The sequence below is a fragment of the Triticum urartu genome, chromosome 5A (genome assembly GCF_056163025.1).
Source record: "Triticum urartu cultivar PI428250 chromosome 5A, HENAU_Tu73, whole genome shotgun sequence".
Classification (NCBI taxonomy): domain Eukaryota; kingdom Viridiplantae; phylum Streptophyta; class Magnoliopsida; order Poales; family Poaceae; genus Triticum; species Triticum urartu.
The window spans coordinates 166,220,266-166,241,531 of record NC_141877.1 but is presented as its reverse complement, the minus strand read 5'-3'; the positions used below and the strand labels follow the sequence as shown (position 1 = coordinate 166,241,531).

The window sequence follows — 21,266 nt, the reverse complement described above, 5'->3', positions numbered from 1 at the left end:
TATTTGGCACACATATACTTGTAGGTAGAAGTATTTCACCATCATCATTTGTCTTCTCGGTTCCGTTTCCAATGCATAGTGGGTATTCTACGAACCATGGGTCATTTGAGCCCTCATGTTGTGCACAAGCTTCAATTGACGCATGTAATTCCAGAGCTCCGACCTGCATAGTGATGCATCTACTATCTGGGCTCTTGTTCCCTTTCAGACAATAGGTAGCACTTGTCTAAAATCTCCCCCAAATACAATCGTTTTTCCACCAAATGGAAGATCTAGTCTATCCATTATGTCCTGCATGCTTTTGTCTAGCGCCTCCACTGCCTGTCTCTTTGTCATAGATGCTTCATCCCAGATTATTAGTGATGCTGCTTGGAGTAGCTTTGCTGTCCCACTCTGTTTTGTGAAGCTACAAATAGCTCCATCATCTATTTTTAGTGGAATCTTGAACCTCGAGTGTGCGGTCCTCCCTCCAGGCATTATGGAAGCAGCAACACCGGAAGTGGTTGTTGCCACGGCAATCTTGCCTTGTCCGCGTATTGTGGCCAAGAGCGCCCTATAAAGAAAAGTTTTTCCTGTGCCTCCCGGCCCATCGACAAAGAATATACCTCCTCTTTGGCGGTCAACCGTGGCTAGGATTTCGTCGTAGGCCTTCCTCTGCTCGATGTTTAGGTTTTTATGCAACGATACGTCCTCAGGGTCAACCTCGATGGAGGTCTCCTCAACGATCTCCCTAAGTATGTCGTTGGTCGTCTCATGTCGTTTGTCGATCTCTAGAAGAGGAAATGATTCTATGTCTTTTCCCATTGAGTGCAACATGTCCCTGATATTTCTCAGCACCATCTGTTCGATTGTGTGCTTGCATTTGCAGTTTCTGCTGTAGTCTTCTGACATTGCATCAAGGTGTTTGTTCCATAGGCCACGTACGTCACTGGGTTCGCAGAAAACCAAGATTGTCGCGAATAGCCTTCGTAGTGATGATGGCATTCGAAACAACTCTGCTTCTGTCATGCAGTCATCTAGTGTGTTGTCTGCCTCGATGAGCCCCCGTTTTTCTGCAGCTTCACAGAAGGTTGGCATTACTTGTATGTTGACTATTCGTAGGTCTTCATAGCTGGTGGCGCCTGGAACGTGGTTTAGGAGTACTCGAAGATAATATTGTTCTCCTTCAGTCGGGTGTGCCGAGACCATCCTGCCAACCTGGAACACAGCGTCTCGTTTCCTCTCCTGCCAAAACTTCCCTTGTCTTTGCCAAGTATAATATTCCGGAAAGTCTCTGTATAGTATGCCTCGTGCTTTCTCATGTAAGTTGTTTGCTTCAAAGTACGCAGTCAACATTGATCTTTATGTGCCATCACGGTCGATAATATTCTTTATTTTTTCCATGCCATGGTATGAAACCATGTGCATATTTGGAAGATGTAGCTGCAGTTGCAAGACTGGTGGGTGTATTTTGCTTAATTCGAAGCCATATATTCTCCATAGTGCTTCCGGAGGTGTCACCCACCGCGCATCTCTATACTGTTTAATCTCGTCAATTTTGACTTCGTCCACTTTGTCAGTTACAGATACAGATACTCGATCATGTCCCTTATAGATGTATTTGAACAAGTACTTAACGGCTTTAATGCTCGAGCATATCTCAACATTTATGTGGCAGTTGAACATCCGCAAAAGATATGGGTTGTAAGGAACCACCCACCTATTATCCAGTTGGCATTTTCGTACCGTTTCAGTCCGACCATCATTGCGTCTCCTATACAGTGGGCAGGAGTCCTTTCCTTGGATTGTAGTTTCATTAAATGGCCTTGGATAATTGTTCTTGCATGACGGATGATTCTTTGTGCATGGAAAAAATTTATTCAATGCACCGCAAGGATCATGCATCATATGTTTGATTACCATTTTGTATAACTCTGGGTACTTGTGCTTGTTCGGGAGCTCAGCGGAGATGATTCGGTCATACTGTTCTGGACATGTGTATTTGTATTTTCCAGTCATGATGAGCAAAAAGTGAGCATGGGCTATGTCGATTCTATATCCGGCATATCTCGTAGCAGGGGTCCTAAGCTAGGCGTCTTGGAGCGATGGTAACACGGACATGGGGTTTTACCCAGGTTCGGGCCCTCTTGATGCAGGTAAAACCCTACATCCTTCTTTTGATTGTATTCATATGGGGATAGTACATAATACAAGTATCTACCACGAGATTGTAGTAATGAATATGAGATGTCTATTGACTAGCCTAGCCTCGGTTTATATAACACACCAGAGGCCTAGGGTTTAGGAGAGTCCTCGTCTTGAGCGCCAAGTCTTTGTGGGATCTCCCTTGTATACGGCATGGGCTGTCCGAACTGGCCCAATAGTGAACCGCCATGGGGGTCCTCGGCCCGACCCACTGGTCGGGAGACGACATGGTGAGTACCCCCCTAGTCCAGGACACCGTTAGTAGCCCCCTGAACCGGTCTTCAAGTTGGGGACGCTCCTCGATTCTTCCAAAGTGTTCTTCATCTTCGGTCGTTGGTCTTGAAAACTAGTTCAACAAATCTTATCATCTTCGATCTTGAGCATCGCCGAAGTGCATCCGAAGAGTTTACACGTCGGGTATCCAAGGAGCCCCTTTAAGTTTGCGTCCTTTATCAATGCCTTTTTATTTTTATGCCACACCTTGGGTTTGAAGTTGTTCCCGGGCGGCAGCGTCCGAGCTCCAACGCCGAACTACATTCGAGGTATCTTTTGCAGCCGAGCACCAACGTCGGAATGTACCCGAGCTCCAACGTCGGACTATGTCCAAGCTCCAACGCCGGGCTTTATCTGAGCTCCAACGTCGGACTGTGTCCAAGCTCCAATGTCGGACTGTGTCCAAGCTCCAACGCCGGACTGTGTCCAAGGTGCCATAGATCATCTTGGTTCAAAAAAAGTTGAAGGAGTTTAGCCGAGCTTAATGCCGGAAATGCCCTTTATGGAGCCAGCCACTGGCGCCCGAGCTTTATGCCGGACTGCTTCCGAGGTGGTGCACCACCCCGACTGTGGGCCGATTTTTTTGTCAATATTTTTGATTGGTGCAATTTATTCTCGGCCGAGATATATAGCCAGTGGCCCTCAAGGTGTGTATCGGTCTAAAACCCGAGATGCACCTGAAGGATGACATAAGACCGCTGATCCCAATAGCCCCTGAGACTCAGGTTGATTCGCAAAATCGGCCTGAGGATCAACTCTTAGCTCGGCAGAATACTTCGGGACACAAAAAGCAGTGTGCAAAGTCCTCGAGACTCAGGTTGGGTGTGGCCGACCAACCTGAGGATCATAATCTCCTCGAAAACTATATTGCACTTAAATTTTCTGCATTGGATTGCCAATGCAGTAGCCCCCCCTAGAATTGGGTTGGGCAACATGGCCGACCCTAGGATCGTACCTCCTCGGGAACTAGTTCAACTGTCATGTATGTTTTGACAATACCGAGGTGGGGTTCGGCAGAAAAGATGTCGAACTGTAGTTTTAGAAAAGAGTTTCATGCCGAAAACCTCAACCAAGAGAATGTCCTGCTTCCTGAAAGGAAAACATAAAATAGGTAAAAAGATGTTATAAGCCCAAAGGCCAAAAACATGCGTAAAAAACTTTGCGTCTAGATTGAATCAAGCTATTTTGGTGCCAATAAGAAATTGGTCTTAAAATTGTACTTCCGTCATGCTTTGACATGACACATCTGATCTCTAGACTTCAAGTGGGTCAGCCCTCGGCTTCAACCTCCCTATCCCGAAGGCGGAGTGTTTCTCAGGCCAGTTTAGCGAACTAAACGCGAGCGGCTTTAGAGAGAAACCAGGCTACCCGGCTATTGATCATACACTTGAGTCGATAAAGGAGTGGTAGGAAAAGATTTTGCAACGACTAAAAAGAAAACATCTATTACAAAACTACTCATATTAATTTAAGAGCCCCCAAGTGATTTGGGTAAAAGAAATTTATGTATAATGATTGTATGTACCGAAGTACTTATATCATATATGTGTTCATCCAAACTTTAAACGCGTCTTAACCGACCGTCGGCTTCTCCCTCTTCGGACAAGGGCCGAAAAGTGTTATGTACTCCACCTGTCGAGAATATCGACGGTGTTTCCGATAACCAGGCAATCAGGCCATAAGGCTATAACAGACAAAGCGCGCTCAGGGAACTTATGCTATATTACTGATGAAGTGTAAGAAGCATCTTCGAAGAAAATAGTACCTCCATCGGTACCTTTCTTCGGTTGCTCATTGTTACTATGAGACTTGTGCAATAGATTTTTTGTATTCATGAGTTCCGTTGTGTGCCGACCATGATTGAAAACAATAAGAGCACTAGCTTTCGACTTCACCCAGTCTGAGGCCCGAGCTCGGATGACCCGATCGTGACAATCATAGAGGTGCTCCCTTTACTCCCTAGCCGAACAATTGGGAACGTAGGGGTAAACACAGGAGCAAGGCAACCCAGCTTGCGGAACACATAAGTCAACATGGTGCATATTGTGGCGTAATACATGAATAAGGAACAAAGCCATACAAGTATAATCATATGCAAGAGGAGAGGCTTTATAAAAGAATCCCCCAAATAAACGGGGTATTTTATTTGAATTTGTTTGTAACAAACAAGGTTTTGACAAAGAAAGTTTTTCGCAAATGACTTTTTGTCAAAAAAGTATAATGCTTGGTCGAACCGAAAAAAATATTTAAAACTTAAATTTTTTTTAGCATGAAAGCGACTTAGCTGGTTAATGTGCTCGGTGTGACGTGGGCCGAGCTTGTAGCGGCTCAAGGTCCCAACCCCCAAACTAGTCTTGACGTACCCGAGCGAAGAGCTCGGCTTGACAAAGTGATAGCATGATGGTGCCAAAGTGCCGAGGGGAAGCCCCCGGTCCAGCTGAGGAAACAGAGTAGTTCGGCAGCGTGACAATGAAGCCCCCACGTCAGTCGACGTGTCAAAACAGGTCGGCATGGTAGACGTCAGTTTGATGAAGCGACCATGCGATAATGGCAACACAGGGTATCACACCATGGTGATAGTGGAATTTGGTTGATAGAGGCGAGAGGACGACTCCGCACGCCGAGGTGACTGCGTGACGCGGCAAAAATCAATTATATGCACACATAAAATAGTGCAAGGCAGAAGTAATAATAAAAAAGTTGCATGATTAATAATTTATGCAAAGTGAGTAATAAAAGAAATATGACCCGTGCGCCGAACACTCAATGAGGTAGAGCTCTCTTAGTGATGTCAAAGTCCCCGAGGCAACCGAACATGTCGGTATGGCAATTCGACCGACAAGGTGATCACGCGAGCCGATTTATGCCGATTGGGACGACATCGTCAGCTTGATGAAGTGACCGTGTGACGTAGTCGAAGTCAATTACCTGCTTAATTAAATAATATAGAGGGGGAATGGAAAAAAGAAAGTCAAATCTCCTTGTGGTTGCGCCAAGCCTAATTCTCTTCGGCTTCAATGGGCGTCATTGCGCCAGGTAATGCGCGGTGTATGTCAATTGTGCCGAGGTCATACCGATAGAATGGCCGCGGACATGCTGACACAGGGACGCGCACTGAGGCGACGGAGCAACTTGATCGATGCAGGCAGGACGACGATGTCGGCCCACAGAGTTGACCGCATGATGCAGTCGAAGTTGATTACCTGCACACATAGAATAATGCACAAAGAAATAATAATAGTTGAAAAAAATTCTTTGCATAATTAAGTTTACGTAAAGTAGATAAAAGAAACATAGCCTGGCGCCTAGGTCAATGAAGACGAAGGGGTGATGGCGTATTTTTTATAGGACAGATTCGGTTACAGATACGGCGGTCGTCAGATGCCTCGATGGCCGGAGTGTCTTCACCTTTGCATGTGTTTGCCCGACCCATGCATTTATTCCTCAGGACCCAGCGCGGCATACGTTAGGCAAGATCATCTGCTAGTTGACCTTTATGGATGCATCTGACTCCGACTAAAGCTAGGGAAAATAAAAAAACTACATCAAAGTGCTCTGGAGCTTCAATGTGAGCGCTAGTCAGATTAGACAAGCACGCTTGCATCAATCAAACGATTGATGTGCCACAACTAGTAGTCCTAGTGGGCTGCCCCATGATTAGATTGATCTGGCAATTAGTGCCAGGCCGCCGCTTCTCCTTGGAGCAGCTTTTTGATATGTCTTGATTTTTCCTCCTGCGATGTACCACGTCTGCCTGATTTTCAAGGAGCCCAGGCGGCCGCTGCGTGACGCATATTCCGATTGCCCGGCGGCGTTCGAGGTCAAAACTGGTATGTAAACAAACATAGTGCAAGACCACAAACAATAAAAATAAATCTGATATACGCGGAATAGATTGAATTAAAATCATAACACCTGGTTTATGCCATCGACCCGTGACGACGCCTAGCAGGCTCTCCATGAAAGCATCAATGTCGGTTCTATATCCAGCGTATCCCATAGTAAGGGTCCTAAGCTAGGCGTCTTGGAGTGATGGTAACACAGGCATGGGGTTTTACCCAGGTTTGGGCCCTCTTGATGAAGGTAAAACCTTACGTCCTACTTTTAATTGTATTCATATGGGGATAGTACATAATACAAGTATCTACCACGAGATTGTAGTAATGAATATGAGATGTCTATTGACTAGCCTGGCCTCGGTTTATATAACACACCAGAGGCCTAGGGTTTAGGAGAGTCCTCGTCTTGGGCGCCAAGTCTTTGTGAGATCTCCCGTGTATACGACATGGGTTGTCCGAACTGGCCCAATAGTGAACCACCATGAAGGTCCTCGGCCTGACCCACTAGTCGGGAGACGACGTGGTGAGTACCAGTAACACCCTTGATGCGACTATAGCTCCAACGTATCGAGGCATGACTTAGAGACATAAACGCATTGAAGGCATATGTCGCAAGTTAGGCAATCTTCACAACATCCCATGTAATATGAATAATAAATGGGAGATAACATAGTTGGCTTACACTCGCCACGTCAATCAAGTACATAAATAACATTACATCATCCAAACACTCATGGCCCGACTACGGCGCCAAAACAAAAGAGAACCCAACATGCGACAACGGTCCCGTTCACCCCCAACTGGGCACCACTACTGATCATCAGGAAAGGAAACATAGTAACGTTGAGAGTCTTCGTCGAACTCCTACTTGAGCTCAAGCGCGTCACCTGGAGCAGAATCATCAGGCCCTGCATCTGGTGTAATAGTAATCTGTGAGCCACAGGGACTCAGCAATCTCGCACCCTCGCGATCAAGACTATTTAAGCTTATAGGCAAGGCAAGGTAAATATATGAGGAGTTGCAGCAAGCGACTAGCAAATATGGTGGCTAACTTATTCGCAAAAGAGAGCGAGAAGAGGAGGCAAAGCGCAAGCGAGAAACTAGAGAACAACCTGCGCAAACATTACTCCAACACTGTGTCCACTTCCCGGACTCCGCCGAGAAGAGGCCATCACGGTAACACACTCAGTTGATTCATTTTAATTAAATTAAGGTTCAAGTTATCTACAACCGGACATTAACAAATTCCCATCTGCCCATAACCGCGGGCACGGCTTTCGAAAGTTCAAATCCCTACAGGGGAGTCCCAACTTAGCCCATGACAAGCTCTCACGGTCAACAAAGGAATAGACCTCCTCCCAAGACGTTCCGATCAGACTCGGTATCTCGGTTCTTCAAGACACTTCGACTGGTTAAAACAAGACCAGCAACACCGCCCGAATGTGCCAAAAAATCCCGATAGGAGCTGCACATATCTCTTTCTCAGGGCACATCAGATGAGCGCTCCATACAACTAAAACCAAACCTCGAGTTTCCCCGAGGGGGCGCTGCACAGGACTCTAGTTTGGACCAACACTCAGAGGAGCACTGGCCCGGGGGGTTTAAAATAAGATGACCTTCGGGCTCCGGAAACCCAAGGGAAAAGAGGCTAGGTGGCAAATGGTAAAAGCAAGGTTGGGCATTTCTGGAGAAGCTTTAATCAAGTCGAACTATCAAGTGGTTCCCATTATAACCCAACCGCGTAAGGAACGCAAAATCCGGGAACATAACACCGATATGACGGAAACTAGGGCGGCAAGAGTGGAACAAAACACCAGGAGAGAGGCTGAGCCTTCCACCCTTTACCAAGTATATAGATGCATTAAGATAACAAGATAATATAATTATATCCCAACAAGTAAATAAATGTTCCAGCAAGGAACGGCCTCCAATCTTCACCTGCAACTAGCAACACTATAAGAGGGGCTGAGCAAAGCGGTAACATAGCAAATCAACGGTTTGCTAGGACATGGTGGGTTAGAGATTTGACATGGCAATTTGTGAGGCTTGAAAGCAAAAGGTAGGCATCGTAGCATTGGAATAGCAAAAGAGCGAGCAAACTAGCATAGCAAAGATAGTAGTGATTTCGAGGGTATGATCATCTTGCCTGCACAGTTGTCAGAGTTGACTGGATCCTCGAAAGCAAACTCAACGGGCTCCTCGTTAGCGAACTCTTCTCCTGGCTCTACCCAAACAAGACAAACAAGCAACAAGGACACAATCCACCACGTGCAAGGATCAAACAAGACGATGCAATGATGATATGCTATGTGGGATGCGATGCAGGATGCATATGCAAGATATGACAGGAAATGCAAGAACCTGGCTTCAACTTGGAAATCCAAGTGCGCCACTGGAAAGATGAGATTAAATCGCTTGTAAACGATATAAAGATCGCCGGAATCGTAGTTACGGTTTGGAAATGGCAAGCGATTCAAATATGGCACCGGTCTGCGATTTACAACAAGTAGCCACCTAAATGCAATGAGATGAACATGCTACAGCACCCAAACATGACCACAAAATACATGGCAGGGATGCATTCAAGATGCTTAACAAAAGTCTAGCACTGAGCTACGGCCAAATCATCCATTAACAGGTTCAAACAAGCATGGCAAAAATGCATATGACAAACAGATCTCAGACTTGTTTGGAATTTCAGATCAGGTAGCTCTCTTCGGAGCAACAAAACTACATGCTACAGGACCTGAACATGGCAAAGTAAAGCATGGCATGGAGCTACTCGAAGAGCTTAACAAAAGTCCCTTAGTGACCTTGAGCCAAAAGGGATCAGAAAATACAATTGCAAGCATGTGAACATAGCAAAAACATAATCAGTTTTCAGACTTAGTGAAAACTGGCACATACTGAAATATAACTAAAGTAGGCATGTTCACGAGCTCGATGCACTCACTACGGTGCAAGTTATGACAAGACAAGCATACACCCATCAAGAATACACAAAATGCAAGCTAGACAATGCAAGACCAATAACATAGCATGCACGGATCAACTACAACATCGTCGGCAAAATTGCAAACAAGTTGACAATCTGCCCAGATTCACAAAGTAGCAAAAGTAGAGCTCGATTGACTCAAGCTAGGGTGCTCCATAATTGCAAATAAAGACATGGATGGATAGAGCACTGCAAGAATAACAAAACATCCTTAGTGATCATCATCAAAAGAGGCACGGATCACTAGGAAACAACATGAACATATGGCATCATGAGATAAATAGATCAAGGACTTAGTGGAATTGCTAAGTCCCTAAAAACAGAATTACCAAGTGCACCACTTTGCAAGCTTGTGCTAGTCACCACACACATCACAAAAATACATGGGTTGCACCTCTGGAAAGATGATAAAACCCTTAACAAAACATATGTAGAACATCAGGGCATATCAAGCACACATTAATCATGGCAAAAATGACAAAAACCTAAATGGAGTAGCAGATCTGACAATTATCTCAAATAGCCCTCTTCTAAGAGCATTTCCGGCATCAAGATGAACTCAAATGAAAATGATGCAATGGAATGAAATGATGTACTCTCTGAGATGAACATTTTGATATGCTATATGCCTAAATCGGAGCTGCGGATGCAAAGTTACGGCACGACGAACATGGGCACATGAGCTAGGGTTTCGGGAGAAAATCAACCGGATCTGGATCTGGATCTCGCCGGTTACTTTTCACCGGGGCGCGACGTTCGAGGTTCGTCGGAGGTGGTGGCCGGTCTTGGCGGGCTCGCCGGCCGGAGGAGGTCGAGGGGCTCGCCGGCGTTGCTCTTGCCGGAGCACGGGACGACGGGCGCGGCGTCGGGGAGGCAAGGGCGGCGCGGCCGCGGCGTCGGGGAGGCAAGGGCGGCGCGGCCGAGGCGAAGGCGGACGCCGGCGATGGCGGGCGGCGGCGCTCGGCGGCGGACGGCGGCTCGGGCGGCCGGGCTGGAGGAGGACGACGGCGGGGAGCGGGCGAGCGCCTCGGCCCGGGCGGGAGCGGCGGAGGGCCGCACGCGGGCCAGGCGGGCTGGCGCGGGCGAGGCGGCGGTGATGTGAGCGCGGTGGCGGCGGCGAATCCCGGGGCGACACGTGGCGGTGGCGGCTGGGTCGGATGGTGTCCGGCTCCGTCCGGACACGTCCGGCGGCGGCAGAGACGGAATTTTTAGGGTTAGGACGGGGGAAGACCCGGATTTTCGGGGAGAGACCTTTATATAGGCCTAGAGGGAGCTAGGAGAGTCCAAATGAGGTGCGGTTTTCGGCCACGCGATCATGATCGAACGCTCTAGATGATAGAAAGGGTTTAGGTGGGTTTTGGGCCAAATTGGAGGGCTGTTGGGCTGCAACACACACGAGGCCTTTTCGGTCACTCGGTTAACCGTTGGAGTATCAAACGAAGTCCAAATGATACGAAACTTGACAGGCGCCGGCATTACTGTTCACCGGAGGGAGGGGGTTCGTCGGAGGGAGATGAGGCCGGGCGTCGAGGAGGCAGCGGGGTGCGGCGGCCGGGGCGGCGGCGAGGTCCGGCCTCGTCATGCGTGCGGCGCGCCGGAGGGGGCGGCGAAGGCTGCCGGCGGCGGTGGTGCCTCGCCGGAGCGGCGGGGCCTGCAATGGCGTGCGGCGGCGCCGAGCACCGGGCGCGGGGACGGAGGAGGGCGCGGGGCGGCGCGGTCGATGGGCCCGGGAGGGCCTCCCGCGGGCCTGACGGGCCTCGGGCGGCGGTGGCGATGTGGGGCTCGCCCGGGCCACTTGGCGGCGGCTGATTGGTTGGCGGCGGAGGGCGGACGCGTCCGGCACCGTCCGGACGTATCCGGCGGCGGCGGAGGAGATTTTTTTAGGGTTTGGAAGGGGAGATCCGGAATTTTGAGGAGGGGGTCTTTATATAGAGGTAGAGGGAGCTAGGAGTGTCCAAATGAGGTGCGGTTTTCGGCCACGCGATCGTGATCGAACGCTCTAGATGATGGAGAGGGTTTTGGTAGGTTTTGGGCCAACATGGAGGGGTGTTGGGCTGCAACACACACGAGGCCTTTTCGGTCCCTCGGTTAACCGTTGGAGCATCAAACGAAGTCCAAATGGTACGAAACTTGACAGGCGGTCTACCGGCAGTAAACCAAGGCCTCTTGGCAAGTCTCGGTCCAATCCGGAAATGTTTAATCCCCACACACGAAAAAAAGCTAGAAATGACCACCGGAGTAGAACGAAGCGCCGAAATGCAAAACGGACAAGGGGGAAAATGCTCGAATGCATGAGACGAACACGTATGCAAATGAAATGCACATGATGACATGATATGAGATGCATGACAACGACAACAACACACGGAGACAAAGACCCGAACCCGAGAAAATAAAATAAGATAACGCCGGAAACGGCAAGAGTTGGAGTACAAATTGGGAAAGTTACATCCGGGGTGTTACAGTACCCCCTAGTCCAGGACACCGTCAGGGTAATCCCCTCTTTTGGAACTCTATGACATATGTATATGCCTTGACCTTTCCAAGAATGGCCTTCTCAAATAGTTGCTTCTTCATTTCTTCGAGCTTCGCCTTGAAAACACGAACGATAATGTCTGGGCGATCTTGTGGTGTTTGTCCAAACTGTAGTTCACGTGTGATCCCTTCCAGTTGGGGTTGCATGTCATTGTGAGGAATACGTCTGGTTTTCCATATTTTCTAACTAAAGCCATAGCATCTAGATACCGACGAATTTTATCGCGTGGCCCTCCAATAAATGATGATGCAAGTACTCTCTGTTTTCCGATTGCATCTCCATTCTGTTCTCCAGCTTGAATGATGTCTAGAAGGCCTTGGTATAGATCCGCCCTTATTTTGTTTTGATGATGCCACATGTAATCCAGTCTGGAGCTTTCAATCTTTATGTATGTATCTACAGCAAACTGCTGGAAAAGCCGTCCGCCCTGCAATATTGGTTGAATATGCTTGGTCGTGTATGGAATTTATACCGGTAGTATTCTTTCATGGTTACCCACAGGTCGTTGGCAGAATCTGTGCAAATATTGCGACATAAAAAAGTTAGTTAAATTGAATATTGAATATAATAGTATATGAAATTTTTACCTAGGTCATCATCATTACTGATATTATCAGCACCAATATCTTCCTTTTTTTGTATTCCTCTTTGGGATTTTCCTATGCCAACCCAGTTCAGCTCTTGGAAAGAATAGAGGGTACGACAACGGATCATAGCACCCGTAATATGATCGAATGTGCTCTTTTTCGTTGTAGTTTCCATGTAGTATTACATTCCTGTCATAAGTGTCTCTTCTTTCATTTCCTTCAATCCACACTGCAGCTACCTCCGAATTTATTGGCGCGTTGTATGTTCTCTGGTCCAATCTTTGGTCCGGGTTTAAGACGAGTCTGTAGTCCTCAAGGTTTTGGGCTCGTCCCAAACTCCTAAACTATTGAGAGTATGGGTTATCCCGTAGGATGTTGGTTATTATCCCGATCACATGCTTGTCTTGCTCGTACATTTCCTCGCGGCAACGGCAGTACCGATGCTCTAAGCTTGGATCATCGTCGTAGAAGTATAGCTCCACATGCTTTGGATCTGGTCGACTATTACCAAATGAGTGTATGTTGTGATAGATCTTACCATGTGCTCGAAAGGTGTAAATACCATCAGATGTTCGCATGTCGGTTGTGTCTCTGTCAAGATGGCAATATAGAGTAGTAAACGAGAAGTGGCCATTGAAAAATCTTATATTGTTCTGAAAATGTCTTGCATCAGAGTCGCTGCTTATCCAAAGTCTTATGAGTTCAGGTGGTGTATCTGCATTGGCTAGTCTTATCTGTCCTTTTCTGCAGCATAATCCCTTAGTTTCATACTTGAATTTTTTGCATGGCAGAATCTGCAATTTCCTTCCGTTTTGAGCACGTGTGTTTTTTTGGGTATGTTGCTATAGACGAAATCATAGGGATCGGAGTTGTGTATTTCCTCGCCTTCTTTGATTTCAATTTCCACTTCTCTGTCCCATTCTAGTTTGGTTTGTAGCATAAAAGTTAGTACAGAAGCAATATAATGATTAAAATATATTTAAATTCTATTGAGCATACCTTGACCAGAGAACATGTATTCGTCCTCGTTTATGTCCTCTTCAAATATGACTTCATTATTACCTGTGTTGCAATTTTCTATTGTATAATATATTTATTTGGATTTCATAAGAACATATATGGAATTGATGACCTTACCTTGATCGTCATTATTGATTGATTGTGTTGGTGTATCTACTTCTTTCTGTAGGGGAACGTAGTAATTTTAAAAAATTTCCTACGCACACGCAAGATCATGTGATGCATAGCAACGAGAGGGGGGAGTGTGATCTACATACCTAGTAGATCGACAACGGAAGCATTTGGTTGATGTAGTCGTACGTCTTCACGGCCCGACCGATCAACCACCGAAACTACGGCACCTCCGAGTTTTAGCACACGTTCAGCTCGATGACGATCCCCGGACTCCGATCCAGCAAAGTGTCGGGGAAGAGTTCCGTCAGCATGACGGCGTGGTGACGATCTTGATGTACTACTGCAGCAGGGCTTCACCTAAACTCCTCTACAATATTATCGAGGACTATGGTGGCTGGGGGCGCCGCACACGGCTAAGGAAAAGATCACGTGGATCAACTTCTGTGTTTCTGGGGTGCCCCTGCCACCGTATATAAAGGACTAAAGGGGGGTGCGGCCAGCCTAGGAGAGGCGCGCCAGGAGAGTCCTACTCCCCCTGGGAGTAGGATTCCCCCCCCCAATCCTAGTTGGAATAGGATTCGCAGAGGGGGGAAGAGAAAGAGGGTGGCCGGCCCCCTCTCCTTGTCCTATTCAGACCAAGGGAGGGGAGGGGCGCGCAGCCCACTTTGGGCAGCCCCTTCTCTTTTCCACTAAGGCCCACTATGGCCCATCTAGCTCCCGGGGGGTTCCGGTAACCTCCCGGTACTCCGGTAAAATCTCGATTTCACCCGGAACACTTCCGATATCCAAACATAGGCTTCCAATATATCAATCTTTATGTCTCGGCCATTTCGAGACTCCTCGTCATGTCCGTGATCACATCCGGGACTCCGAAAAAACTTCGGTACATCAAAATGCATAAACTCATAATATAATTGTCATCGTAACCTTAAGCGTGCGGACCCTACGGGTTCGAGAACAATGTAGACATGACCGAGACACGTCTCCGGTCAATAACCAATAGCGGGACCTGGATGCCCATATTGGCTCCTACATATTCTACGAAGATCTTTATCGGTCAGACCGCATAACAACATACGTCGTCCCCTTTGTCATCGGTATGTTACTTGCCCGAGATTCGATCGTCGGTATTCCAATACCTAGTTCAATCTCGTTGCCGGCAAGTCTCTTTACTCGTTCTGTAATACATCATCCTGCAACTAACTCATTAGTTGCAATGCTTGCAAGGCTTAAGTGATGTGCATTACCGAGAGGGCCCAGAGATACCTCTCCGACAATCGGAGTGACAAAACCTAATCTCGAAATACGCCAACCCAACATGTACCTTTGGAGACACCTGTAGTACTCCTTTATAATCACTCAGTTACGTTGTGACGTTTGGTAGCACCCAAAGTGTTCCTCCGGTAAACGGGAGTTGCATAATCTCATAGTTATAGGAACATGTATAAGTCATGAAGAAAGCAATAGCAACATACTAAACGATCGGGTGCTAAGCTAATGGAATGGGTCATGTCAATCAGATCATTCACTTAATGATGTGATCCCGTTAATCAAATAACAACTCATTGTTCATGTTTAGGAAACATAACCATCTTTGATTAACGAGCTAGTCAAGTAGAGGCATACTAGTGATACTTTGTTTGTCTATGTATTCACACATGTATTATGTTTCCGGTTAATACAATTTTAGCATGAATAATAAACATTTATCATGATATAAGGAAATAAATAATAACTTTATTATTGCCTCTAGGGCATATTTCCTTCAGTCTCCCACTTGCACTAGAGTCAATAATCTAGATTACACAGTAATGATTCTCACACCCATGGAGCCTTGGTGCTGATCATGTTTTGCTCGTGGAAGAGGCTTAGTCAACGGGTCTACAACATTCAGATCCGTATGTATCTTGCAAATCTCTATGTCTCCCACCTGGACTAGATCCTGGATGGAATTGAAGCGTCTCTTGATGTGCTTGGTTCTCTTGTGAAATCTGGATTCCTTTGCCAAGGCAATTGCACCAGTATTGTCACAAAAGATTTTCATTGGACCCGATGCACTAGGTATGACACCTAGATCAGATATGAACTCCTTCATCCAGACTCCTTCATTTGCTGCTTCCGAAGCAGCTATGTACTCCGCTTCACATGTAGATCCCGCTACAACGCTTTGTTTAGAACTGCACCAACTTACAGCCCCACCGTTTAATGTAAACACGTATCCGGTTTGCGATTTAGAATCGTTCGGATCAGTGTCAAAGCTTGCATCAACGTAACCTTTTACGATGAGTCTTTGTCACCTCCATATACGAGAAGCATATCCTTAGTCCTTTTCAGGTATTTCAGGATGTTCTTGACCGCTGTCAAGTGATCCACTCCTGGATTACTTTGGTACCTCCCTGCTAGACTTATAGCAAGGCACACATCAGGTCTGGTACACAGCATTGCATACATGATAGATCCTATGGCTGATGCATAGGGAACATCTTTCATATTCTCTCTATCTTCTGCAGTGGTCGGGCATTGAGTCTTACTCAACTTCACACCTTGTAACATAGGCAAGAACCCTTTCTTTGCTTGATCCATTTTGAACTTCTTCAAAACTTTGTCAAGGTATGTGGTTTGTGAAAGTCCAATTAAGCGTCTTGATCTATCTCTATAGATCTTAATGCCTAATATGTAAGCAACTTCACCGAGGTCTTTCATTGAAAAACTCTTATTCAAGTATCCCTTTATGCTATCCAGAAATTCTACATCATTTCCAATTAGTAATATGTCATCCACATATAATATCAGAAATGCTATAGAGCTCCCACTCACTTTCTTGTAAATACAGGCTTCTCCAAAAGTCTGTATAAAACCAAATGCTTTGATCACACTATCAAAACGTTTATTCCAACTCCGAGAGGCTTGCACCAGTCCATAAATGGATCGCTGGAGCTTGCACACTTTGTTAGCTCCCTTTGGATCGACAAAACCTTCTGGTTGCATCATATACAACTCTTCTTCCAGAAATCCATTCAGGAATGCAGTTTTGACATCCATCTGCCAAATTTCATAATCATAAAATGCGGCAATTGCTAACATGATTCGGATAGACTTAAGCATCGCTACGGGTGAGAAGGTCTCATCGTAGTCAATCCCTTGAACTTGCCGAAAACCATTTGCGACAAGTCGAGCTTTGTAGACAGTAATATTACCGTCAGCGTCAGTCTTCTTCTTGAAGATCCATTTATTTTCAATTGCTCGCCGATCATCGGGCAAGTCAACCAAAGTCCATACTTTGTTCTCATACATGGATCCCATCTCAGATTTCATGGCTTCAAGCCACTTTGCGGAATCTGGGCTCACCATCGCTTCTTCATAGTTTGTAGGTTCATCATGATCTAGTAGCATGACTTCCAGAACAGGATTACCGTACCACTCTGGTGCGGATCTTACTCTGGTTGATCTACGAGGTTCAGTAGTATCTTGTTCTGAAGTTTCATGATCATCATCATTAGCTTCCTCACTAACTGGTGTAGGTGTCACAGAAACAGTTTTCTGTGATGTACTACTTTCCAATAAGGGAGTAGGTACAGTTACCTCGTCAAGTTCTACTTTCCTCCCACTCACTTCTTTCGAGAGAAACTCCTTCTCTAGAAAGTTTCCGAATTTAGCAACAAAAGTCTTGCCTTCGGATCTGTGATAGAAGGTGTATCCAATAGTTTCCTTTGGATATCCTATGAAGACACATTTCTCCGATTTGGGTTTGAGCTTATCAGGTTGAAGCTTTTTTCACATAAGCATCGCAGCCCCAAACTTTCAGAAACGACAACTTTGGTTTCTTGCCAAACCACAGTTCATAAGGTGTCGTCTCAACGGATTTTGATGGTGCCCTATTTAACGTGAATGTGGCCGTCTCTAGAGCGTACCCCCAAAACGATAGCGGTAAATCAGTAAGAGACATCATAGGTCGCAACATATCTAGTAAAGTACGATTACGACGTTCGGACACACCATTACGCTGTGGTGTTCCGAGTGGCGTGAGTTGCGAAACTATTCCATAATTTTTCAAATGTACACCAAACTCGTAACTCAAATATTCTCCTCCACGATCAGATCGTAGAAACTTTATTTTCTTGTTACGATGATTTTCAACTTCACTCTGAAATTCCTTGAACTTTTCAAACGTTTCAGACTTATGTTTCATTAAGTAGATATACCCATATCTGCTTAAATCATCTGTGAAGGTGAGAAAATAACGATATCCGCCATGAGCCTCAATATTCATCGGACCACATACATTTGTATGTATGATTTCCAACAAATCTGTTGCTCTCCCCATAGTATCGGAGAACGGCGTTTTAGTCATCTTGCCCATGAGGCACGGTTCGCAAGTACCAAGTGATTCATAATCAAGTGGTTCCAAAAGTCCATCAGTATGGAGTTTCTTCATGCGCTTTACACCGATATGACCTAAACGGCAGTGCCACAAATAAGTTGCACTATCATTATCAACTCTGCATCTTTTGGCTTCAACATTATGAATATGTGTGTTACTACTATCGAGATTCAACAAGAATAGACCACTCTTCAAGGGTGCATGACCATAAAAGATATTACTCATATAAATAGAACAACCATTATTCTCTGATTTAAATGAATAACCGTCTCGCATCAAACAAGATCCAGAAATAATGTTCATGCTTAACGCTGTCACCAAATAACAATTATTTAGGTCTAATATTAATCCCGAAGGTAGATGTAGAGGTAGCGTGCCGACTGCGATCACATCGACTTTGGAACCGTTTCCCACGCGCATCGTTACCTCGTCCTTAGCCAATCTTCTCTTAATCCGTAGTCCCTATTTCGAGTTGCAAATATTAGCAACAGAACCAGTATCAAATACCCAGGTGCTACTGCGAGCATTAGTAAGGTACACATCAATAACATGTATATCACATATACCTTTGTTCACCTTGCCATCCTTCTTATCCGCCAAATACTTGGGGCAGTTCCGCTTCCAGTGACCAGTCTACTTGCAATAGAAGCACTCAGTTTCAGGCTTAGGTCCAGGTTTGGGTTTCTTCTCTTGAGTAGCAACTTTCTTGCCGTTCTTTTTGAAGTTCCCCTTCTTCTTTCCTTTGCCCTTTTTCTTGAAAGTAGTGGTCTTGTTGACCATCAACACTTGATGCTCCTTCTTGATTTCTACCTCCGCAGCTTTCAGCATCGCGAAGAGCTCGGGAATAGTCTTATTCATCCCTTGCATATTATAGTTCATCATGAAGCTCTTGTAGCTTGGTGGCAGTGATTGGAGAATTCTGTCAATGACGCAATCATCTGGAAGATTAACTCCCAATTGAATCAAGTGATTATTATACCCAGACATTTTGAGTATATGCTCACTAACATAACTGTTCTCCTCCATCTTGCAGCTATAGAACTTATTGGAGACTTCATATCTCTCAATCCGGGCATTTGCTTGAAATATTAACTTCAACTCCTGGAACATCTCATATGCTCCATGATGTTCAAAACGTCGTTGAAGTCCCGATTCTAAGCCGTAAAGCATGGCACACTGAACTATCGAGTAGTCATCAGCTTTGCTCTGCCAGACGTTCATAACATCCGGCGTTGCTCCTGCAGCAGGCCTGGCACCCAGCGGTGCTTCCAGGACGTAATTCTTCTGTGCAGCAATGAGGATAATCCTCAAGTTATGGACCCAGTCCATGTAATTGCTACCATCATCTTTCAACTTTGCTTTCTCAAGGAACGCATTAAAATTCAACGGAACAACAGCACGAGCCATCTATCTACAAACAAGCATAAACAAGCAAGATACTTATCAGGTACTAAGTTTCATGATAAATTTAAGTTCAATTAATTTACTTAAAGAACTCCCACTTAGATAGACATCTCTCTAATCCTCTAAGTGATTACGTGATCCAAATCAACTAAACCATGTCCGATCATCACGTGAGATGGAGTAGTTTCATTGGTGAACATCATTATGTTGATCATATCTACTATATGATTCACGCTCGACCTTTCGGTCTCCGTGTTCCGAGGCCATATCTGTATATGCTTGGCTCGTCAAGTATAACCTGAGTATTCCGCGTGTGCAACTGTTTTGCACCCGTTGTATTTGAACGTAGAACCTATCACACCCGATCATCACGTGGTGTCTCAGCACGAAGAACTTTCGCAACGGTGCATACTCAGGGAGAACACTTCTTGATAATTAGTGAGAGATCATCTTATAATGCTACCGTCAATCAAAGCAAGATAAGATGCATAAAAGATAAACATCACATGCAATCAATATAAGTGATATGATATGGCCATCATCATCTTGTGCTTGTGATCTCCATCTCCGAAGCATCGTCGTGATCACCATCGTCACCGGCGTGACACCTTGATCTCCATCGTAGCGTCGTTGTCATCTCGCCAAGCTTGTGCTTCCACGACTATCGCTACCGTTTAGTGATAAAGTAAAGCATTACATCACGATTGCATTGCATACAATAAAGCGACAACCATATGGCTCCTGCCAGTTGCCGATAACTCGGTTACAAAACATGATCATCTCATACAATAAAAATCAGCATCATGTCTTGACCATATCACATCACAACATGCCCTGCAAAAACAAGTTAGACGTCCTCTATTTTGTTGTTGCAAGTTTTACGTGGCTGCTACGGGCTTAAACAAGAACCAATCTTACCTATGCATCAAAACCACAACGATAGTTTGTCAAGTTGGTGCTGTTTTAACCTTCGCAAGGACCGGGCGTAGCCACACTCAGTTCAACTAAAGTTGGAGAAACTGTCACCCACAAGCCACCTCTGTGCAAAGCATGTCGGGAGAACCGGTCTCGCGTAAGCATACGCGTAATGTCGGTCTGGGCCGCTTCATCCAACAATACCGCCGAACCAAAGTATGACATGCTGGTAAGCAGTATGACTTATATCGCCCACAACTCACTTATGTTCTACTCGTGCATATAACATCAACATATAAAACCTAGGCTCAGATGCCACTGTAGGGGAACGTAGTAATTTCAAAAAATTTCCTACGCACACGCAAGATCATGTGATGCATAGCAACGAGAGGGGGAGTGTGATCTACATACCTAGTAGATCGACAACGGAAGCATTTGGTTGATGTAGTCGTACGTCTTCACGGCCCGACCGATCAACCACCGAAACTACGGCACCTCCGAGTTTTAGCACACGTTCAGCTCGATGACGATCCCCGGACTCCGATCCAGCAAAGTGTCGGGGAAGAGTTCCGTCAGCATGACGGCGTGGTGACAATCTTGATGTACTACTGCAGCAGGGCTTCACCTAAACTCCTCTACAATATTATCGAGGACTATGGTGGCTGGGGGCGCCGCACACGGCTAAGGAAAAGATCACGTGGATCAACTTCTGTGTTTCTGGGGTGCCCCTGCCACCGTATATAAAGGACTAAAGGGGGGTGCGGCCAGCCTAGGAGAGGTGCGCCAGGAGAGTCCTACTCCCCCTGGGAGTAGGATTCCCCCCCCCCCAATCCTAGTTGGAATAGGATTCGCAGAGGGGGGAAGAGAGAGAGGGTGACCGGCCCCCTCTCCTCGTCCTATTCGGACCAAGGGAGGGGAGGGGCGCGCAGCCCACTTTGGGCAGCCCCTTCTCTTTTCCACTAAGGCCCACTATGGCCCATCTAGCTCCCGGGGGGTTCCGGTAACCTCCCGGTACTCC

General features: G+C 46.1%; 1 protein-coding gene across 1 annotated transcript; it reads right to left on the bottom strand.

Moving 5' to 3' along the window:
- Positions 1–204: 204 nt before the first annotated feature.
- On the bottom strand, positions 205–840 carry LOC147970686 (uncharacterized). Its single transcript, XM_087523561.1, has one exon. The coding sequence runs from the start codon at positions 838–840 to the stop codon at positions 205–207; it is 636 nt and encodes a 211-aa protein (XP_087379687.1).
- Between the last annotated feature and the right edge of the window lie 20,426 nt (positions 841–21,266).

Excerpts from the sequence above, each read along its gene's own strand:
- LOC147970686 (XM_087523561.1), bottom strand. The coding sequence starts at position 840 with ATGGTGCTGAGAAATATCAGGGACATGTTGCACTCAATGGGAAAAGAC.